The 21,129-nt window shown below is 38.5% G+C and overlaps 1 protein-coding gene across 5 annotated transcripts in view; it reads left to right on the forward strand.

The window, feature by feature from the left end:
• Positions 1-21,129, forward strand: part of RBM25 (RNA binding motif protein 25) — a 183,911-nt gene that overhangs the window by 83,570 nt on the left and 79,212 nt on the right. For all 5 annotated transcript variants that reach the window (XM_053697780.1, XM_053697778.1, XM_053697776.1 and 2 more), the window contains 3 exons: positions 2,833-2,916; positions 5,929-6,179; positions 14,038-14,242. In XM_053697780.1, the coding sequence (XP_053553755.1) occupies positions 2,833-2,916; positions 5,929-6,179; positions 14,038-14,242 (540 nt within the window). The remainder of the gene's footprint in view (positions 1-2,832; positions 2,917-5,928; positions 6,180-14,037; positions 14,243-21,129) is intronic.

Consider the following 21,129-nt stretch of genomic DNA (forward strand, 5'->3'; position numbering starts at 1 on the left):
TGCAGCAGGGGCGCCACAGAGTCAGTGTAATTTTTTTTTATTATTATTACTTTCTAAAAAAATGTTTTTAATTTTTTTTTTTAATTTTTTTTTTTTAGGATTTTTCTGTGAGTGAGTGAGGGCTATGTTCCCTCCCTCCCACCCCCCTTACCCCACCCTCTCCAGTCAGCACACTCATCTAGTCTTGACTCCGTCTCTGAGGTCTCAGACTCTTAGTCAGTGAGTGTGCCGCTCGTGGTCGGCGCCGTGTACACGCACCATCGCCGCTGATTTGTGTGTTGTTTGGGGCTGGCCGGGCGGCGTCACGCTCACGTCACATTATGCCGGCTTCCGCCCTCTGCCTCAAAGTACTAGCGGGAAAGAAAGTGAGCTTACTGAGTGCTCATTGCTGCTGCTCTCTGGCTTGAAGTTGTGTTGCTCCACCTCCACCTACTGTCGGAGTCTGTCGTCTACCCTTGGCCCTGAGACACCTGTCTGCACTGCAGCCTGAGTGAGTCAGTGACCAAGCACTGTCTTTGACATGTCACACATTTGAACACAGGTACTAAAAAGTATTTGGGTCAGGAGAGTATGCCATGTTATTGCAGCGGGTAGAGGGAAAAAAGTTTGAAGGATTCTTTGACTAGATAATAATATCTTCTTTTTATATACGATTATAAAATACAGATAAGAAAATTAGTTTGACTATAAACGAATGTATATAAATATACAGTATTGCATACAACAAATACAATTTTCACACAATCTTTCAACCTTGGTGAAAATCCATTTTAAGCATTGTAAGCCAGGCAATTTGTGGCTTTTCACACAGATTTTTTGGGTGTGCTGTCAATCTCTCTGAAGACTTTATGCAACTTTGTGTTATTACATTTTATAGACTTGTTAGCTATGTATCTGGAAATATAATAAGGTGCAGGATTTGTACTGAAAAGGAAGTAAAGACTTCATGTTCAACATCAGGGTTCTGACTTTATACACGTGGTTGTACAGGGGAAAGAGCAAATAAATTCAAAAGTAATGGACAAACCAACTAAAACCAACACAATGCTTGATAATCTAAAGCTCTAGGTAGTACAGCGAGGTCCCTCAAAGAATTTTAGAAACAAAAACTTTAGCTAGAGAGGTTTCTCACTATGCAGGGTTCTCTATGTGAAGAAAACACACCTACATTACAATATAAGGTAAAGAAAAAAAAATCCCAAAGACTTTGAGTGATTACTCTTCATGGTGTTTTTGATAATCAGGCCCACAGTCTCAAATAGACATCAGCTCTCAGGAAAGGATTGCCAAAAACAATATAAATGCTCACAGGCTCTCAAAAACATAATAAAAAGCACACTGATATTTACAATGATAAATATAGTGTTGACCAAAATATCTGATTTATTTAAACTAGTTGATAGTGGGTGTCCTTGAGGTCTGGCGTGAAATTATATATCAGTGAGACCCTATAGTGAAATGAATTAATGCGGATAGACCACTGGTTTTCAAACCTGACCTCAGACCTCCCTAACAGGCCAGATTTTGAGTATATCTGAACTAGAGTACAGGTGAAATAATCAGCTGATTAGTAAATATGGTTATTTTACCTGCTTGCACCCACAGCAATCCTGAAAATCTGGCCTGTTAGGGAGGCCTGAGGACAGTTTGAAAACCAGTTGGATAGACTAATTAAGCAGATTAAGTATTTTTTAGCACATGAACATCATTAAAATAGTGCAATACATTTTATAATGTCCCTTTTCATATGCAATAGTAAATGTCCTTTATGTCACTGTAAGTTATCCATGCTTTAGCTGCTGATACATCACTCTATTATTTCTTTTTTATTATGTATAATACAGTTTTAATCTGTACTCCTTTTTTCACAATCTTTAAGTGACTTTGTATTTTACTTGTGCCTCTTGTTTGACCACAAACTCTCATGGCATTTCAACAATAAATAATAACCAAATGTATGTACATCACACTCCGTAATCCATCCCCAAATAGAAGAAAGCTGAATTGTCCCAAATACAAAAATTTAAAAATGTATTTATAATTACATTAAATTATAACGAAAATGTAGCAGTTTATTACATAAAATATATAGTCATTTCATAAATAAAATTACTTTGTGTGCTAATTCCATTGTAATAATAAAAAAATATTCCTGTTTTTTTTTGGGGGGGGGGGGGCGCTTCAGATTTTTGTGCCTACAGGCACCTGATATGTAAATCCGGCCCTGTTCGTGATTGGCAAGGTGAGATAGAGATCTGGTATTATTCCAAAGAAAAAGAAAAGTAAATCCAAGCCAAAATCCCCAGTGCCCAGAGTACAAAAGTTCCCCTTTTGGGATTTTAATTCAATCAGTATGAGGTAAGTGTCGCGCAGTGTAGGTAGTAACTTTCTCTTGCTTCCAGGGATACAGATGTCAGCTGCTGGATCCTCTCAAATACTTTATCTCATGTAGCCATATGCAGAAAAGACAAGAATAGAGAATAATAGTACAACTCTGTATAATAGTTAACACCACACTCTGTTTATTAAGAGTTATATTGCTCACATTTATAAACCTCAATACATTATGAGGTAATTAAAAGCATTAAACACGGTCAAGAGACCAACAATAAAACTATGGCCAACAGATCGATATAGAGAGATAAGGAGTCCACAGCTTAATAGTTCATCACATATACAGATAAAGCAGATTGGTTATTCTGACGCGTTTCAAAGGTCTTAGCTTTTGTGACCTTCATCAGAAGATGAAGTTCTTCTGATGTATATGTATCTGGTTTTCTTTGTAATTTGTGTGTGTGTATTACTCCTATTTATACTGTTTATATGTTGCAGGAAGATATAAATGCAATAGAAATGGAGGAAGATAAGAGAGACCTGATATCGAGAGAAATCAGCAAATTCCGTGATACACACAAGGTAGTTTTTGTTTTTACCTTTACTACTTTTAAAATATATATATATTTTTAAATTAAGCTTTTTACAGAATGCAAAGCCACATAACTAATATAAATATTATTTTACTATATCAGGGAAATGCACAGCAGTGTATTGTCAGTTTATGAAATTCTCTTGTGTTGAACAAATTCAGTTTACACATAGTTGATTGTTTTATCAGTCAGCACATTATGCCCTGTTACTCAGTACACTTAAAATCATTTAAAAATTTTAAGATTTACCCAACACATACCTCCTGTTTAGACACTTATATTACATGGCTATCACACCACCTCTTGTTGCACTCATTCAGATTCTTACATACATGCACAAATGCTTTTAGTAAATAAAGCAAATCGGTCAGTGGTTACCACTGTACCACATTTAAGATGCATGGAAGATTTGTAAATTCCCTCTAAAGCTAATCTATTCATTGACCCCCACCATTATGATAGAGATCATATGGTGACTAATGCAAGATGAAACTCTCAGCTTGGAAAGTAACATGGAATAGGATGTAAGTATGAGCTCCTGTTTTTTATTATATTTTTCGGATACCCCCTCTAAAAATATGCAAAGGGGTAACTGGCTTGATTATAAATCTAATGTTAAACTTGTGCTTTAATATCCTGAGGAAAAGACCTAATTTAGTGTGTATATTTTGTGATATTAAGGTAGGATAATAAATCTTGTAGTCACTAGACACTTTATATCCTTCACATTTGCATAAGGTTTGCATATTAGACACTTAAAATATCTAAATATAACTCCTGTTTATTGCCCTATAGAAGTTGGTGTAAATGTATGTAAATACTTTTATAACAATTAATTTGATCTGCTAAATTAGTTTGATAAATATTCCATAGAATTGCTCAACTATAAAATGTTGTCTCCTCTCCCCCCCCCCCCCACCCATTTCAGATGGCTTATAAAACAAGAATAAAAATAATGTAACTGCCCATTCATTTTGACGGTAAACCGCACAATGAAATTGTAGCTTCTTCATGTTTAATTCTTTTTCACTTAATATTAGTCTGAGCACAGTGAACCTTTGCATGTTTTGGTAGGATTTTCTGCAATAACACTGCGGCCGCCTTCTGGCTGTCAGGGTATCAGTAATAGTAGGGGGTGTCCATTTACAGCACTGATGAGTCTGAAGATAATAAGGTAAGATTTTACATTTAATTACCCCTTCACCCTTTTTTGTGTGTGTTTTTTCTTTTTCTTCTCTGTTACTTTCCCCAATTCTTTTTATATTTTTAAGTTTGAAAGTTGAGATGTGTGTTTATGTATTTTTTTACTCTCTAGCATAGAATGCAGTCAATACATAAGCTGAGTCAAAAATGCATTTTAATAGAAAGAAACTTGATTTGCTCACATCTTATGTTAAGAGGTCTAAAATTTTAAACAAGCTTTTAGTTGTGTACTTTGGATCGGCACCTGAAAGTGGAAATAAGTATTGCATAATGTAAGTATTTTGACACCAGGATGCAAATGCATGTTTCGTAGAACACACAAGGTAAGTTCTGATATTACTAGAATATTAAAGCTCTTCCGTCAACTCTAAAACTCCAGTTTAATATTAAATTCTTGTTTTTATTAAAAAAAAACCCTTTTTTGTTTTTTATAAAAAAAAAAAATTCTTAGATAATTTCCCCCGTTTTTACTTTTTTTTTTTTTTTCTTTCTTCGTTTCTCTTTTGTAATATGCCAATGTATCCAGCATTTTGAGCATAGAACTTAGAATTCTTGCATTCTTGCTGAGTACATTGGCTGTGTGGCACAGCTCTTTATTTTCAATTCTGTCGTTTCTGTAATCTCTTGCCCGGATTCCAAATACAGCATTGCCGACAGGTAAGATTGCTTTTAAAGTTCTTTTCATTGCTTTAAAATGAAGAATCGCACTGTTTTATTGCTGTAGTTTACATTTTAATTTTCAATTCAGTAGTTAATTAAAACTTGAATCTAAAGGGGTTTAACATGTTTTCTGATCAATGTATGTCATACAGTATAAACTGTGTGCTGCTCCGACATATGTGAGGCTAACATGGTCTTGTCTGTCTGAACAATGTATTGCTCTTCCTCCCAGCATCATAGCCTATAGGCAAAGTTAATCCAGTGTTGGCGGTCCATGTCCTAGCACAGCATCTGTAAGTTACTTCATTGCAATTGCTAATGAGGATGTATATATGATCTGTGGATGTTTTTTTTTTCCAATGTGTTAAGGTACTCTAGGCATAGACACATTTCTTTGTGTTCCCCCCCCCCCCCCCCCCCCCCCCGTATTTTAAATAAGTAATTTTTTGGCCATCGCAATGGATCTAATGGATTTCCCAGTAGTTTCCATCTGTCACACAAGTGATTTCCAAGCTACAGTAATACGTCATACTGTGAAGAGCAACAACGCTTTGTAAGTTTCTTGCCATTTACAGTACTGCTCTAGGCAAACCTTGCTGTGACGTTTAAATTATTTTATTTATCAGATTAAATGTCACTCTCCCACAATTTGTATTATGAGGAACTCCTGGTTTACTGCATCTGTGTTTTTGAAGCAACAATTCATGTTTGTGGGAGCAGTGTGATTTCACATTGTTTTTATACTTTTCTGCTTCCTTTAAGGCCCTTCCATGTTTCTATAGGTTGTATCTCAGGAAAAAACATACCTCATGCACGTGCGTATACACACACACACAACACACACACACACACTACATAGTTACTAGTTAATATATATTTTAAACAGAGGCCAGTTTAAAAGCTAGTTGTCAACATTGTATTGTACAAGTTGTGTCCAAATATGAAATACTGCTTTAATCTGATCCCTGGCCCAGTTAGTAGTCACAGTTGGAGATTGCTGGTCTTTAGCTGTATACTTCTTGCACAATATTTAGTCTTGTGCCTTTTTTTTTCTTTTTGCTGCACTTTTTTTTTTTTTTGGTAAATATTCTTTTAATTGCTTGGTATTAACATTTTTCTTGTTGCTTTTTCCCCCTAGAAACTGGAGGAGGAGAAGGGTAAAAAAGAAAAAGAAAGACAGGAAGTTGAGAAAGAACGTAAAGAAAGGGATAGGGAAAGAGATCGTGAGAGAGAAAGGCGCGATAGAGATCGTGAAAGAGAAAAGGAACGTGAGAAGGAAAAAGAGAGAGACCGGGAACGTGAAAGGACCAGAGACCGGGATAGAGACAGAGATCGCGATAAAGAACGTGAGCGGATTAGAGACCACAGTAAAGACCGGAGTCGATCAAGGTATAGTACTGTAAAAACATAATTTATGCTTACCTGATAAATTTATTTCCGGATATAGTGAGTCCACGGAATCATCAATTACTAGTGGGAATATCACTCCTGGCCAGCAGGAGGAGGCAAAGAGCACCACAGCAAAGCTGCCATATATGCCACCGCCACTACCCATAATCCCCATTCGGCCAAAGGAAAAATGGAAGTTGGGGGGAACGGTTTGCCAGTTAGGCTGCAATAAGGTATGCTCAGTCATTTATTTCTAGACAAGACTGTGATAATGCTAGAAAAGACTGTTAATATCCCCATGAGGGAAGGGTAAGCTGTATTCAGAGACGAAGTATGGAATTTCAAGCTTACATAACAGGGCTAGTTTATGCTGGGTGACACTACTTTAGGGCAAACGTTTTTTTATTGAAAATATCGTTTTTTGAGACACTATGAAGGTTTCTTTCAGGGGTGGTTATCCACATGGCTATTACTAAAACATTTAGGCCTCACAAGCACCGGAGTGAGGTGGGAGGGGCCTAATTTCACGCCTCAGATGCGCAGTTATTTTGACTAGACGTTCAGGCTGTTTTCACATGGAGATTGAACGCCTAATTTTATCAAAGCGTGGTTTCTCTGAGTTGGTTATTGATACCCTGATTCAGGCTAGAAAGCCTGTCACCAGGAAAATCTACCTTAAGATTTGGCGAAAATATATTTTTTGGTGTGAATCCAAAGGTTACTAATGGAGTAAGATTAGGATTCCCAGGATATTGTCTTTTCTCCAAGAAGGATTGGAGAAAGGATTATCAGCTAGTTCCTTAAAAGGACAGCTATCTGCTTTATCTATTCTTTTCCACAAACGTCTGGCAGAGGTACCAGACGTTCAAACATTTAGTCAGGCTTTAGTCAGAATCAAGCCTGTTTATAGACCTGTGGCTCCGCCATGGAGTCTGAATTTTAGTTCTTTCAGTTCTGCAAGGGGTTCCGTTTGAACCTTTACATTCCATAGATATTAAGTTTTTATCTTGGAAAGTTTAGTTTTTGGTAGCTATCTCTTCTGCTCGAAGAGTATCAGAGTTATCCGCTTTACAGTGTGATTCACCTTACCTGGTTTTCCATGCAGATAAGGTAGTTTTGCGTACCAAACCCGGTTTTCTTCCTAAGGTTGTGTCTAATAAGAATATTAACCAGGAAATTGTTGTTCCTTCTCTGTGTCCTAATCCTCCTTCGAAGAAGGAACGTCTGTTACACAATCTTGATGTGGTTCGTGCTTTAAAGTTCTATTTACAAGCAACTAAGGATTTCAGACAAACAACTTCATTGTTTGTTATCTATTCTGGTAAGAGGAGAAGTCAGAAGGCGACTGCTACCTCTCTTTCCTTTTGGCTGAAAAGCATCATCCGTTTGGCCTATGAGACTGCTGGCCAGCAGCCTCCCGAAACAATTACTGCTCATTCTACCAGAGCAGTGGCTTCCACATGGGCTTTTAAAAATGAGGCTTCTGTTGAACAGATTTGTAAGGCAGCGACTTGGTCTTCGCTGCATACTTTTTTCCAAATTTTACAAATTCGATACTTTTGCTTCTTCAGAGGCTATTTTTGGGAGAAAGGTTTTACAAGCAGTGGTGCCTTCCGTTTAAGGTACCTGTCTTGTTCCCTCCCTTCATCCGTGTCCTAAAGCTTTGGTATTGGTATCCCACAATTAAAGGATGAATCAGTGAACTGGATACACCTTACAAGAGAAAAAAGAATTTATGCTTACCTGATAAATTACTTTCTCTTGTGATGTATCGAGTCCACGGCCCGCCCTGGCTATTAAGTCAGGTAGTGTTTTTGTTTAAACTACAGTCACCACTGCACCCTGTGGTTTCTCTTTTTTCTTCCTAACCTTCGGTCGAATGACTGGGGGGGGGGGGGAGCTATGTGGACAGCTCTGCTGCTGTGTGCTCTCTTTGCCATTTCCTGTTGGGAAGGAGAATATCCCACAAGTAAAGGATGAATCCGTGCACTCGATACATCACAAGAGAAAGTAATTTATCAGGTAAGCATAAATTCTGTTTTTGGCTCATTTTATTATATATGGTGGTTACTGTTCCTAGTTTACTTTTACTTCAATGTCGGGTAATGTGTTTGGGAAGTTACGCCCATGATGGGCGGGGCTATAGTTTCGAGCGCTGCCTTTAGATTATTGTGCAGTCCTCAGCCGACAGAAGTGGACGTCTGCACACCTGGCTCTACTACCACATGTCTTTCGGAATAATCAGGCAATCGGTTGTAGCGTTTTTGTGCCCCTGAGTATCCGGATCGTTTTTCACCTAAAACAAGTGTTCCGGTCAGGGAGTGAGTCTGTTGGCAGGTAGGAGTTGCTGAGGTGTATGGGTATCTGAATTTAATTTTGTTTAAATTCCGGGGTATGTTTTTCTATAATGCAGTAAAAAAGTTGCTTTTTAAAATTTAAAGGCACAGTATCGTTTTTGTGTTTTTCCTTTTTTTCTGTCATCAAATTTTTTGAGAACAATTTGATTATCTTTGACCATATGTTTCTTATATATTATAAAAGGTTACTTTTGTAAACTCGTAAGAGAAAGTAACGTTTGATTTAAAAAAAAAAAAAAAAAGCTTTTTTTGTTTTTTCTTTTTGTATTTTAGTATGGACATAGGAGCCGTGCAAAATGTTACTTGCTCCATGTGTTTGGATGCTAATGTGGAACCACCAATCCCTTTCTGTCCCTCATGTACTGAGAGGGCTTTAAGTTATAGGGAAAAGATTTTTCATGAGCAAAATTTTTCAAAGGCGGATTTTTCTCAGGAGTCTAAAGATGAGATTCAGAGTATGCCGCAGCTTTCTCCCAAAGAGTCCCAAGATTTAACGCCCGCACAAGCAGTGCCCTGTACTTTTGCTCTAGCGCCTGATGGAGTTACCTTAAAAGACATAACTGCGCTTATGTCTTCCACAATTTCTGATGCGTTGTCTGCTTTTCCTATGCTACAAGGCAAACGTAAGAGGAAGGACAACCATGTTGTCAGTTAGGTTTCTGATGCAATGGTGGCAATCTCGGATGTACCCTCCCAGGAAACTGAGTTGGAGGGTATGGAGGTTCTTTCAGAAGGGCGAAATTTCAGACTCAGAAGGTTCATTACCTTTGACTGATTCAGAGGTTGTATCTTTCAGGTTCAAACGAGAACACCTCCGCCTGTTACTCAGGGAGGTTTTGGTTACTTTAGACGACTGTGATTCTACAGTAGTGGTCGCTCTTGCGATGTCTAGTAAATTGGACAGATAATTTGAAGTTCCTTCTTACTCAGATGTTTTTACAGTACCAAAACGAACTTCAGAGATTATTTCCAAGGAATGGGAGAGATCAGGTATTCCCTTTTCCCCATCTCCTATTTTCAAGAAGATATTTCCTATAGCGGACGCTATCGGGGAAACTTGGCAGACGGTTCCAAAGGTGGAAGGAGCTATTTCCACTCTAGCCAAGCGAACTACTATTCCCATTGAGGATAGTTGTGCTTTTAAAGATCCCATGGACAAGAAGTTGGAGGGTCTACTTAAAAAGATTTATGTTCACCAGGGTCTGCTATTGCAGCCGGCTGCGTATATTGCTACTGTCACTAGTGCAGCAGCTTATTGGTTTGATGCTTTGTCTGGGTCTCTCAGAAATTAGACCGCTTTAGAGTAGATCCAAGATAGGTTTAAAGCTCTAAAGTTGGCTAATGCCTTTATTACATATGCTTCTCTGCAAATTACTAAATTAGCTGCTAAGCTCAGGGTTTTCTATCCTAGCCTGCAGAGCCTTATGGTTAAAACCTTGGTCTGCGGGTGTATCATCCAAGTCTAAGCTTCTGGCAATTCCTTACAAGGGGAAGACCTTCTTTGGACCAGGCCTGAAGGAAATTATCTCTGATATCACAGGAGGCAAGGGTCATCTTCCTCAGGATAAGAGAAGTAAACAAAAAGTACGACAAAGTAATTTTCGTTACTTTCGAAATTTCAAAGGAAATTCTTTCTCTTCCTCCTCTAAACAGGAAGGGAACTATTCGCAATCTAAGCCTACTTGGAGACCCAACCAGTCTTGGAACAAGGGTAAACAATCCAAGAAGCTTCTGTCGAATCTAAAACAGCATGAAGGGCAGGCCCCCGATCCGGGACCGGATTTGGTAGGGGGCAGGCTCTCATTCTTCGTTCAGGCTTGGGTTCGGGACGTTCAGGATCCCTGGGCTGTAGAAATAGTGTCTCGGATACAAACTGGAATTAAAGAATTTTCCTCCCAGAGGAAGATTTCTTCTTTCAAGATTATCTGCAAACCAGATAAGAGGCATTCTTACATTGTGTAAGAGACCTCTCCTCTCCCTGGTAGTAATTGTTCCCATTCCAATACAGGAACAGGGGCAGGGTTTTTATTCAAATCTTTTTGTGGTTCCCAAAAAAGAGGGAACCTTCAGACCTATATTAGACCTCAAGAGTCTAAACAAGTTTCTCAGAGTTCCATAATTCAAGATGGAAACTATTCGTACCATTCTTCTATTGATCCAGGGGGGTCAATTTATGTCAGTGGATTTAAAGGATGCATATCTACATGTTCCTATCCACAGAGATCATCACAAGTTCCTGAGGTTTGCTTTTCTGGACAAACACTTTCAGTTTGTGGCTCTTCCTTTCGGGTTAGGCATCGCACCCCGAATTTTCACAACAGTCCTCTGGTCTCTACTGGCGGTTCTAAGACCGCGGGGCATTGCGGTGGCGCCCTATCTGGATGATGATTTAATCCAGGCACCATCTTGTCAACAAGCAATATCTCATACCATCGTTGTGCTATCCTTCCTGAGATCTCACGGGTGGAAGGTAAATCTGGACAAGAGTTCTTTAATCTCGAAGACGAGGGTAACTTTCTTGGGAACTCTAATAGATTCTATATCTATGAGGATTTTTCTGACAGAGGTCAGGAAATCAAAGATTCTAGATACCTGCCGAGCTCTTCAGTCCAATCCTCTACTGTCAGTAACTCAGTGCATTTAAGTAATCGGACTGATGGTGGCGGCAATGGACATCATCCCTTTTGTTTGTTTTCACCTCAGGCCTCTGCAAACATGCTCAGGCAGTGGAATGGAGATTATGCAAACTTGTCTCCTCGAATAACCCTGGAACAGGAGACGAGGGACTCTCTTCGATGGTGGTTGTCTCTGGATCATCTATCCCAGGGAACCTGCTTTCGCAGACCTTCCTGTGTGATTGTGACAGACTCCAGCCTTTTAGGGTGGGGAGCTGTCGGGTTCCCTAAAGGCTCAGGGAGTGTGGACTAAGGCAGAGTCTGTTCTTCCTATCCACATCCTGGAACTGAGAGCGGTCTTCACTGCTCGCCTGGCCTCAGTTGACTTCGGCCCAGTTCACGGGGTCTTCAATGCTCTTCTGGCCTGGCCTCAGTTGACTTCGGCCCAGTTCATCAGATTCCAGTCGGACAGCATAAAGACAGTGGCTTACATCAATCATCAGGGAGGAACAAGGAGTTCGTTGGCAATGATCGAGGGAGCCAAATTAATTTGGTGGGCGGAGGCCCACTCTTGCCATCTGTCAGCCATCAACATCCTAGGGGTGGACAACTGGGAGGCGGATTTTCTGAGCAGGCAGACTTTTCATCCCGGAGAGTGGGAACTCCATCCAGAGGTGTTCTCCAACCTGATTCTCAAATGGGGTCGGCCGGAGTTGGATATCATGGCATCTCGTCAGAATGCCAAGCATCCCAAGATACGGGTCGAGGTCCAGGGATCCCCAGGCGGAACCTTCTCATTCAAGGGCCCTTCCTTCACCCTAATCTATTTTCTCTGAAGCTGACTGCTTGGAGATTGAACGGTTAATCCTGTCCAAGCGGGGGTTTTCAAATTCGGTCATAGAGACCATGAAACAGGCTCGTAAGCCTGTAACTAGAAAAATTTGCCTTAAGATATGGCATAAATATCTTTATTGGTGTGAATCCAAGGGCTACTCATGGAGTAGAGTTAGGATCCCCAGAATTTTGTCTTTTCACAGAACGTGAACATTTTTTCACAGAACGTGAAAAATTTTTCACAGCAAGTTTTGTTTCTATTACCCCTATTTTTTCACATTTTATATTTTCTTTTTTATACATCTTTTCCATTTTTTTATATTTTTCACAAAGTACACCAAGCACTTTGCAACAACAACCTTTGCGTTTTTTAATATTTTGGATATCACTGACTTCTTAGGATTTACAATCAGTCACTTATTTGGACACCAAGTCACTTATTTGGACACCAAGTCACTTATTTGGACACCAAGTCACTTATTTGGACACCAAGTCACTTATTTGGACACCAAGTCACTTATTTGGACACCAAGTCACTTATTTGGACACCAAGTCACTTATTTGGACACCAAGTCACTTATTTGGACACCAAGTCACTTATTTGGACACCAAGTCACTTATTTGGACACCAAGTCACTTATTTGGACACCAAGTCACTTATTTGGACACCAAGTCACTTATTTGGACACCAAGTCACTTATTTGGACACCAAGTCACTTATTTGGACACCAAGTCACTTATTTGGACACCAAGTCACTTATTTGGACACCAAGTCACTTATTTGGACACCAAGTCACTTATTTGGACACCAAGTCACTTATTTGGACACCAAGTCACTTATTTGGACACCAAGTCACTTATTTGGACACCAAGTCACTTATTTGGACACCAAGTCACTTATTTGGACACCAAGTCACTTATTTGGACACCAAGTCACTTATTTGGACACCAAGTCACTTATTTGGACACCAAGTCACTTATTTGGACACCAAGTCACTTATTTGGACACCAAGTCACTTATTTGGACACCAAGTCACTTATTTGGACACCAAGTCACTTATTTGGACACCAAGTCACTTATTTGGACACCAAGTCACTTATTTGGACACCAAGTCACTTATTTGGACACCAAGTCACTTATTTGGACACCAAGTCACTTATTTGGACACCAAGTCACTTATTTGGACACCAAGTCACTTATTTGGACACCAAGTCACTTATTTGGACACCAAGTCACTTATTTGGACACCAAGTCACTTATTTGGACACCAAGTCACTTATTTGGACACCAAGTCACTTATTTGGACACCAAGTCACTTATTTGGACACCAAGTCACTTATTTTTTCTTCAACTTGAAGACTGTCTTATCTTAGTTCACCATATGTATACTATTGGATGAGCTAGAGCCCTATTATATCAAGAATATATTCACTGGCCACATTGTATGTCGTTTTACCATTGGTTTTAATTATCTTATTGTTTTATATTTTTACTGGTCTACTGTCATTGTGACCAATTTGTATACCTGTGTTATCATTTTATGTTTCTGTATTAGCCTCATGGATCCATGAATAGTGTATTTACTGTTGTATATATTATGGTTTTACTATTAAATAAGTGATTTTATTTTTTACTATTAAATAAGTGACACTATTAATAAGTGTTATTATTTTAGTTCTTTTTTTGCTTTTCCACTGTCATTTCCTTTGCCTCAGTTTGGTCAGGCGCCTGGGGTTATTACTATATTTTGCCTTGATTCCTATTGGTGGTTACTAGGCATCACCTCTCCTCAGGCTATAAGGGTTTCTAAGTAGGCGCTAGTCCTTTTCCCATATCTAAAAAGGTTAATTTCCATGAGTAATGGATAGTGGACTCTCACCACCATGAATTAAAATGAATTTATCAGGTAAGTAAATTATGTTTTATGTTTTTACTCGCTGACAGTAACTTTATTTTATGCAGTCAGTTGTTCCTTTTGTTTGCACAATAAATAATTGAATTTCTGTATGTTTTTAGTATTGACAATTAGCTGGATTTTTTTTTTTTCCCAGAGAGAAAAGCAGAGACCGTGATAGAGAGAGGGAGAGAGAGCGTGAAAGGGAAAGGGAAAGAGAAAGGGAAAGGGAACGAGAGAGAGATCGAGAAAGGGATAGGGAGAAAGACAAGAAGAGAGACCGTGAAGAAGATGATGAGGAAGCTTATGAACGGCGGAAACTAGAAAGAAAACTGCGAGAGAAAGAAGCTGCTTACCAAGAGGTAAATATTCTACTTTAATGTAAATTGTCTCCATACTGACAACTATTTAACAATTTAATTTGCTTGTCACAAAGTTTTAATTTGTATCCCTTGGTGGTCAAAGCAATTAATATAATGCAAATTGAAGTATTACTAAATAATTTTGCATTTGTTTATACTGGATTTTTATATCAGTATCTGTGCATATTCTTATTTATAGTAGTGTCTATTACATGCAGTTATATGAAAATTGGTGTATACTGTCCCTTTAAAGGGACATCTTGCTTTCATGACTTAACTAATTTGCTTTGTTCACTTCGTATCTTTTTTTTTTTTTTAAAAGCATACCTAGGTAGGCTCAGGAGTTCGTAACTATCTGCTGATTGGTGGCTGTACATACATAGCTTCCAGTAGTGCATTGCTGCTCCTTCGATAAAGGATATGAAGAGAATCAAGCAAAATTGATAATAGAAGTAAATTGTAAAGTTCAAAATTGTCTGTTCTATCTGAATTCTGAAAGAAAACAATGTTATGTCCCTTTAAGCCCTTATTGCAACATATTTGTGTACAAAATGGTATAAAATCATCAAAACGCTGTTAAAGGACAATTAAACTTGACATTTCAACAACCTTTAAAATGTTTCATTATTGCAAGTGAAACATTGCAGTATACATTCATTGTTTGTTTATTTTGCAGCCTTTTTATGTAAAATACAGTACATCTAAAATGCACAATAGTTCAGGGATACACCTTTTCAAAAATCTTGGGGAATCGCTGTGTAGAATTTTGGATAGTCCAATATATTGCACTATTTTTAAATGGCCATTATGGGGGTACAATTACGTACTAATTTAAGCGTTGCTATTGATAAAATTACATGCTCTAATGCAGAGCTTCTTACCCCAATCGAATGTAGATCTACGTCGTACAAAGCCCAGCATACCACATACAGCTTGTTAACATCAGGCATCTGCCTTCATATGGTAACGGAGCACGGATATATGTTTTGAAGGGAGAGGGAGGGATGTGTCACTACACTACAGAAAAATTAGAAATCAGAGGAATGGAGGAACTACATAACAATCAGAGTGAGGAGGGAGGGTGAGGGTTGTCCCCTTTACTACAGAAAAATAGATAAGAAATATAAACTGTGCACTGCAAGATAGAGGTGGGAAGGTTTGAGGAGGGATCTGTACACTGCAGGAAAAAAATATATAATTAAAATAAAAAAGGGGGGAGCTGTTTAGGGGGGATCATGTAGGAATCAGGGGGTAGTATGGTGCGCAACTGCAATTACCGGCCTTCTGATTACCAAAAGACAATGGCAAAGCCATGCATTTCTACTACTTCTAGACAAATTGGATCCCAGTTATGACAGCACAAGCAGTATGTAAATAATTTCAGTGAGAATGTTTTTATTTATTTTTATATATATATATATATAATCGCATTTGGTGGCATGAAATATACAAAATGGTCCTAAATCAAGTTTTCTACTTTATTTTTTTTTTTTAAAAGATAGATATATATAGATATAGTTTTGATATGAAAATAAAAAAAACATAATTTATGTAAGAACTTAACAGATAATTCATTTCATTCATATTGGCAAGAGTCCATGAGCTTGTGACGTATGGGATATACAATCCTAACAGGAGGGGCAAAGTTTCCCAAACCTCAAAATGCCTATAAATACACCCCTCACCACACCCACAATTCAGTTTAACGAATAGCCAAGTTAGTGGGGTTATGCAAAAATCATAACCACCAAAAAAGGGGTGGGCCTCATGGAAAATATGAAAGAAATGGATTTATCAGGTAAGTTGTTACATAAATTGTTTTCTTTCATGTAATTGGCAAGAGTCAATAAGCTAGGGACGTATGGGATAGAAATACCCAAGATGTGGAAGTCCACAGAAGAGTCACTAGAGAGGAAGGGATAAAATAAAAACAGCTATTTCCGCTGAAAAAATAAAATCCAAAAATAAGTCTCATAACGTTCACATAAATTTCAGGAAAAAACTTAAATCATAAGCAGAAGAATCAAACTGAGACAGCTGCCTGAATAACTTTTCTACCAAAGACTGCTTCAGTAGAAGCAAGTACGTCAAAATGGTAAACATTTTGTAAATGTATGCAAAGAAGACCAAGTTGCTGCTTTGCAAATCTGATCAACCGAAGCTTTATTCTTAAAAGCCCAAGAAGTGGCGACTGATCTAGTAGAATGAGCTGTAATTCTCTGAGGCGGAGACTGTCCCGTATCCAAATAAGCCTTACGAATCAAAAGCTTTAAGGCAAAAACAACAAATAGACTAGAAGTCTTCCTGAAATCCTTAGTAGCCTCAACATAGTATTTCAAAGCCCTTACCACATCCAAAGAATGTAAAGATCTTTGAAGAGTATTCTTAGGATTCGGACACAAGGAAGGAACAAGAATTTCCCTACTAATGTTGTTAGAATTCACAACCTTAGGAAGAAATTTAAACGAAGTCCGTAAAAACAGCCTTATCCTGATTGAAAATCAGTAAAGGAGACACAAGAGAGCAGACAATTCAGAATCTCTTCTAGCTCAAGAGATAGCCAAAAGAAACAACACTTTCCAAGAAAGTAGTTTAATATCCAAAGCATGCATAGGCTCAAAAGGAGGAGCATGCATGCAAAGCCTTCAAAACCTAATTAAGACTCCAAGGAGGAGAGATTGATTTAATAACAGGCTTGATACAAACCAAAGCCTGAACAAAACAGTGAATATCAGGGAATTTAGCAATCTTTCTATGAAATAAAACGGAGCAGAGATTTGTCCCTTCAATGTACTTGCAGACAAACCTTTATCTAAACCATCCTGAAGAAACTGTAAAATTCTAGGAATCCTAAAAGAATGCCAAGAGAATTTGAGAAAAACACCTTGAAATATAGGTTTTCCAAACCCGATAATACATTTTCCTTGAAACAGACTTACAAGCCTGTAGCATAGTATTAATCACTGAGTCAGATAAACCTCTATGACTAATTACTAAGCGTTCAATTTCAATACCTTCAAATTTAGTTATTTGAGATCCTGATGGAAAAACGGCCCGTGAGACAGAAGGTCTGGCCTTAAAGGAAGTGGCCAAGGTTGGCAACTGGACATCCGGACATGATCCGCATACCCCAAAACCTGTGAGGCCATGCTGGTGCTATCAGAAACACATGCGATTGTTCCAATATGATCTTGGCGATCACCCTTGGAAGAACAACTAGAGGCGGAAAGCAGGTTGGTAAAACCAAGGAACTGCTAATGCATCCACCATCTCCGTCTGCGGATCCCTGGACCTTGAAAGGTACCTGGGAAGCTTCTTGTTTGGATGGGAAGCCATCAGATCTATTTCGGGGAGACCCCACATCTGTACAATCTTGACAAAATACATCTGGATGGAGAGACCGCTCCCCTGGATGTAAAGACTGGGGATATGTATCGCAGAAGTTAGACAGGAGTTGGATTACGCCCAAGAAAGTATCTGAGATACTTCTTTCATCGCTAAAGGACTGCAAGTCCCCCCTTGATGATTGACATATGCCACAGTTGTGATATTGTCTGTCTGAAAACGAATGAATGATTCTCTTTTTAATAGAGGCCAAGCCTGAAGAGCCCTGAAAATAGCACAGAGTTCTAAAATATTGATTGGTAACCTTGTCTCTTGCGGATTCCAAACTCCTTGTGCTGTCAGAGACCTCCAGACAGCTACCCAACCTGTGAGACTTGCATCTGTTGAAATCGCAGTCCAGGAAGGACGAACAAAAGAGGCCCCTTGAAGAATCCGATGATGGTCCAACCATCAGGACAGAGAGAGTTGAATGTTGGGATTTAAGTATATCAACTGTGATATATGAGTATAATCCCTGCACCATTGATTCAGCATGCAAAGCTGCAGAGGTCTATGAAAACGAGCAAAGGGGATTGCGTCCAATGCTGCAGTCATGAGACCTAAAACTTCCATGCACATAACCACTGAAGGGAATGATTGAGACTGAAGGTTTCGACAGGCAGAAACCCATTTCAATTGTCTGTTAAGACAGTTATGGAAACTTCGCAATACCCTGCTCTCTGATTACAGATAGAAGGGCACCGAGAACCTTCAAAATGATTCTTGGAGCTGTTGCTAGGCCAAATGAAAGAGCAACAAATTTGGTAATGCTTGTCTAGAAAAGAGAATCTCAGAAACAGATAGTGGTCTGGATGAATCGAAATGTGAAGATATGCATCCTGTAAGTCTATTGAGGACATGTAAAGACCTTGCTGAACAAAAGGCAGAATAGTCCTTTTTCTTTCATGTAATTAGCAAGAGTCCATGAGCTAGTGACGTATGGGATATACATTCCTACCAGGAGGGGCAAAGTTTCCCAAACCTTAAAATGCCTATAAATACACCCCTCACCACACACACAATTCAGTTTTTACAAACTTTGCCTCCGATGGAGGTGGTGAAGTAAGTTTGTGCTAGATTCTACGTTGATATGCGCTCCGCAGCAAGTTGGAGCCCGGTTTTCCTCTCAGCGTGCAGTGAATGTCAGAGGGATGTGAGGAGAGTATTGCCTATTTGAATGCAGTGATCTCCTTCTACGGGGTCTATTTCATAGGTTCTCTGTTATCGGTCGTAGAGATTCATCTCTTACCTCCCTTTTCAGATCGACGATATACTCTTATATATACCATTACCTCTGCTGATTCTCGTTTCAGTACTGGTTTGGCTTTCTACAAACATGTAGATGAGTGTCCTGGGGTAAGTAAATCTTATTTTCTGTGACACTCTAAGCTATGGTTGGGCACTTTGTTTATAAAGTTCTAAATATATGTATTCAAACATTTATTTGCCTTGACTCAGAATGTTCAACATTCCTTATTTTTCAGACAGTCAGTTTCATATTTGGGATAAATGCATTTGTTTCAATCATTTTTTCTTACCTTAAAAAATTTTTTTTTGACTTTTTCCCTGTGGGCTGTTAGGCTCGCGGGGGCAGAAAATGCTTCATTTTATTGCGTCATTCTTGGCGCGGACTTTTTTGGCGCAAAATTTTTTTTCTGTTTCCGGTGTCATACGTGTCGCCGGAAGTTGCGTCATTTTTTGACGTTTTTTTGCGTCAAAAATGTCGGCGTTCCGGATGTGGCGTCATTTTTGGCGCCAAAAGCATTTAGGCGCCAAATAATGTGGGCGTCTTTTTTGGCGCTAAAAAATATGGGCGTCATTTTTGTCTCCACATTATTTAAGTCTCATTATTTATTGCTTCTGGTTGCTAGAAGCTTGTTCACTGTCATTTTTTTCCCATTCCTGAAACTGTCATTTAAGGAATTTGATCAATTTTGCTTTATATGTTGTTTTTTTCTTTTACATATTGCAAGATGTTCCACGTTGCAACTGAGTCAGAAGATACTTCAGGAAAATCACTGCCCAGTGCTGGAGCTACCAAGCTAAGTGTATCTGCTATAAACTTTTGGTATCTGTTTCTCCAGCTGTTGTTTGTATTGCATGTCATGTCAAACTGATTAATGCAGATAAAATTTCCTTTAGTACTGTTACATTACCTGTTGCTGTTCCGTCAACATCTAATTTTCAGAGTGTTCCTGATAATATAAGAGATTTTATTTTTTAAATCCATTAAGAAGGCTATGTCTGTTATTTCTCCTTCTAGTATACATAAAAGTCTTTTAAAACTTCTCTTTTTTCAGATGAATTTTTAAATGAACATCATCATTCTGATACTGATAATGGTTCTTCTGGTTCAGAGGTTTCTGTCTCAGAGGTTGATGCTGATAAATCTTTGTATTTGTTCAAGATGGAATTTATTCGTTCTTTACTTAAAGAAGTATTATTTGCATTAGAAATAGAGGATTCTGGTCCTCTTGATACTAAATGTAAACGTTTAAATAAGGTTTTTTAAATCTCCTGTAGTTATTCCAGAAGTGTTTAATCTCCCTGATGCTATTTCTGAAGTAATTTCCAGGGAATGGAATAATTTGGGTAATTTATTTACTCCTTCTAGACGTTTAAGCAATTATATCCTGTGCCATCTGACAGATTAGAGTTTTTTGGGACAAAAATTCCTAAGGTTATGGGGCTGTCTCTACTCCTGCTAATGTACTACTATTCCTACGGCAGATAGTACTTTATTTAAGGATCCTTTAGATAGGAAAATTGAATCCTTTCTAAGAAAGCTTACTTATGTTCAGGTAATCTTCTTAGACCTGCTATGTTTTTAGCGGATGTTGCTGCAGCTTCAACTTTTTGGTTAGAAGCTTTAGCGCAACAAGTAACAGATCATAATTTTATAGCATTATTATTATTCTATAACATGCTAATAATTTTATTGGTGATACCATCTTTTGATATCATTAGAGTTGATGTCAGGTATATGTCTCTAGCTATTTTAGCTAGAAAAGCTTTATGGATTAAACTTGGAATGCTGATATGTCTTCTAAGTCAACTTTGCTTTCCCTTTCTTTCCAGGGTAAATAATCATTTTCGTTCCTTTCCTCACAACAAGGAACAAAAGCCTGATCCTTCATCCTCAGGAGCGGTATCAGTTTGGAAACTATTTCCAGTTTGGAATATATCCAAGCCTTATAGAAACCTATAGCCAGCTCCTAAGTACCTATGAAGGTGCGGCCCTTATTCCAGCTCAGCTGGTATGGGGCAGATTACGTTTTCTTCAAAGAAATTTGGATCAATTCCGTTCTCAATCTCTGGTTTCAGAACATTGTTTCAGAAAGGTACAGAATTGGCTTCAAGTTAAGGCCTCCTGCTAAGAGATTTTTTTTCTTTCCCCGTGTCCCAGTTAACACAGCAAAGGCTCAGCATTTCTGAAATGTGTTTCAGATCTAGAGTTGGCTGGAGTAATTATGCCAGTTCCAGTTCTGGAACAGGGGCTGGGG

The sequence above is a fragment of the Bombina bombina genome, chromosome 1 (genome assembly GCF_027579735.1).
Source record: "Bombina bombina isolate aBomBom1 chromosome 1, aBomBom1.pri, whole genome shotgun sequence".
NCBI lineage: Eukaryota > Metazoa > Chordata > Amphibia > Anura > Bombinatoridae > Bombina > Bombina bombina.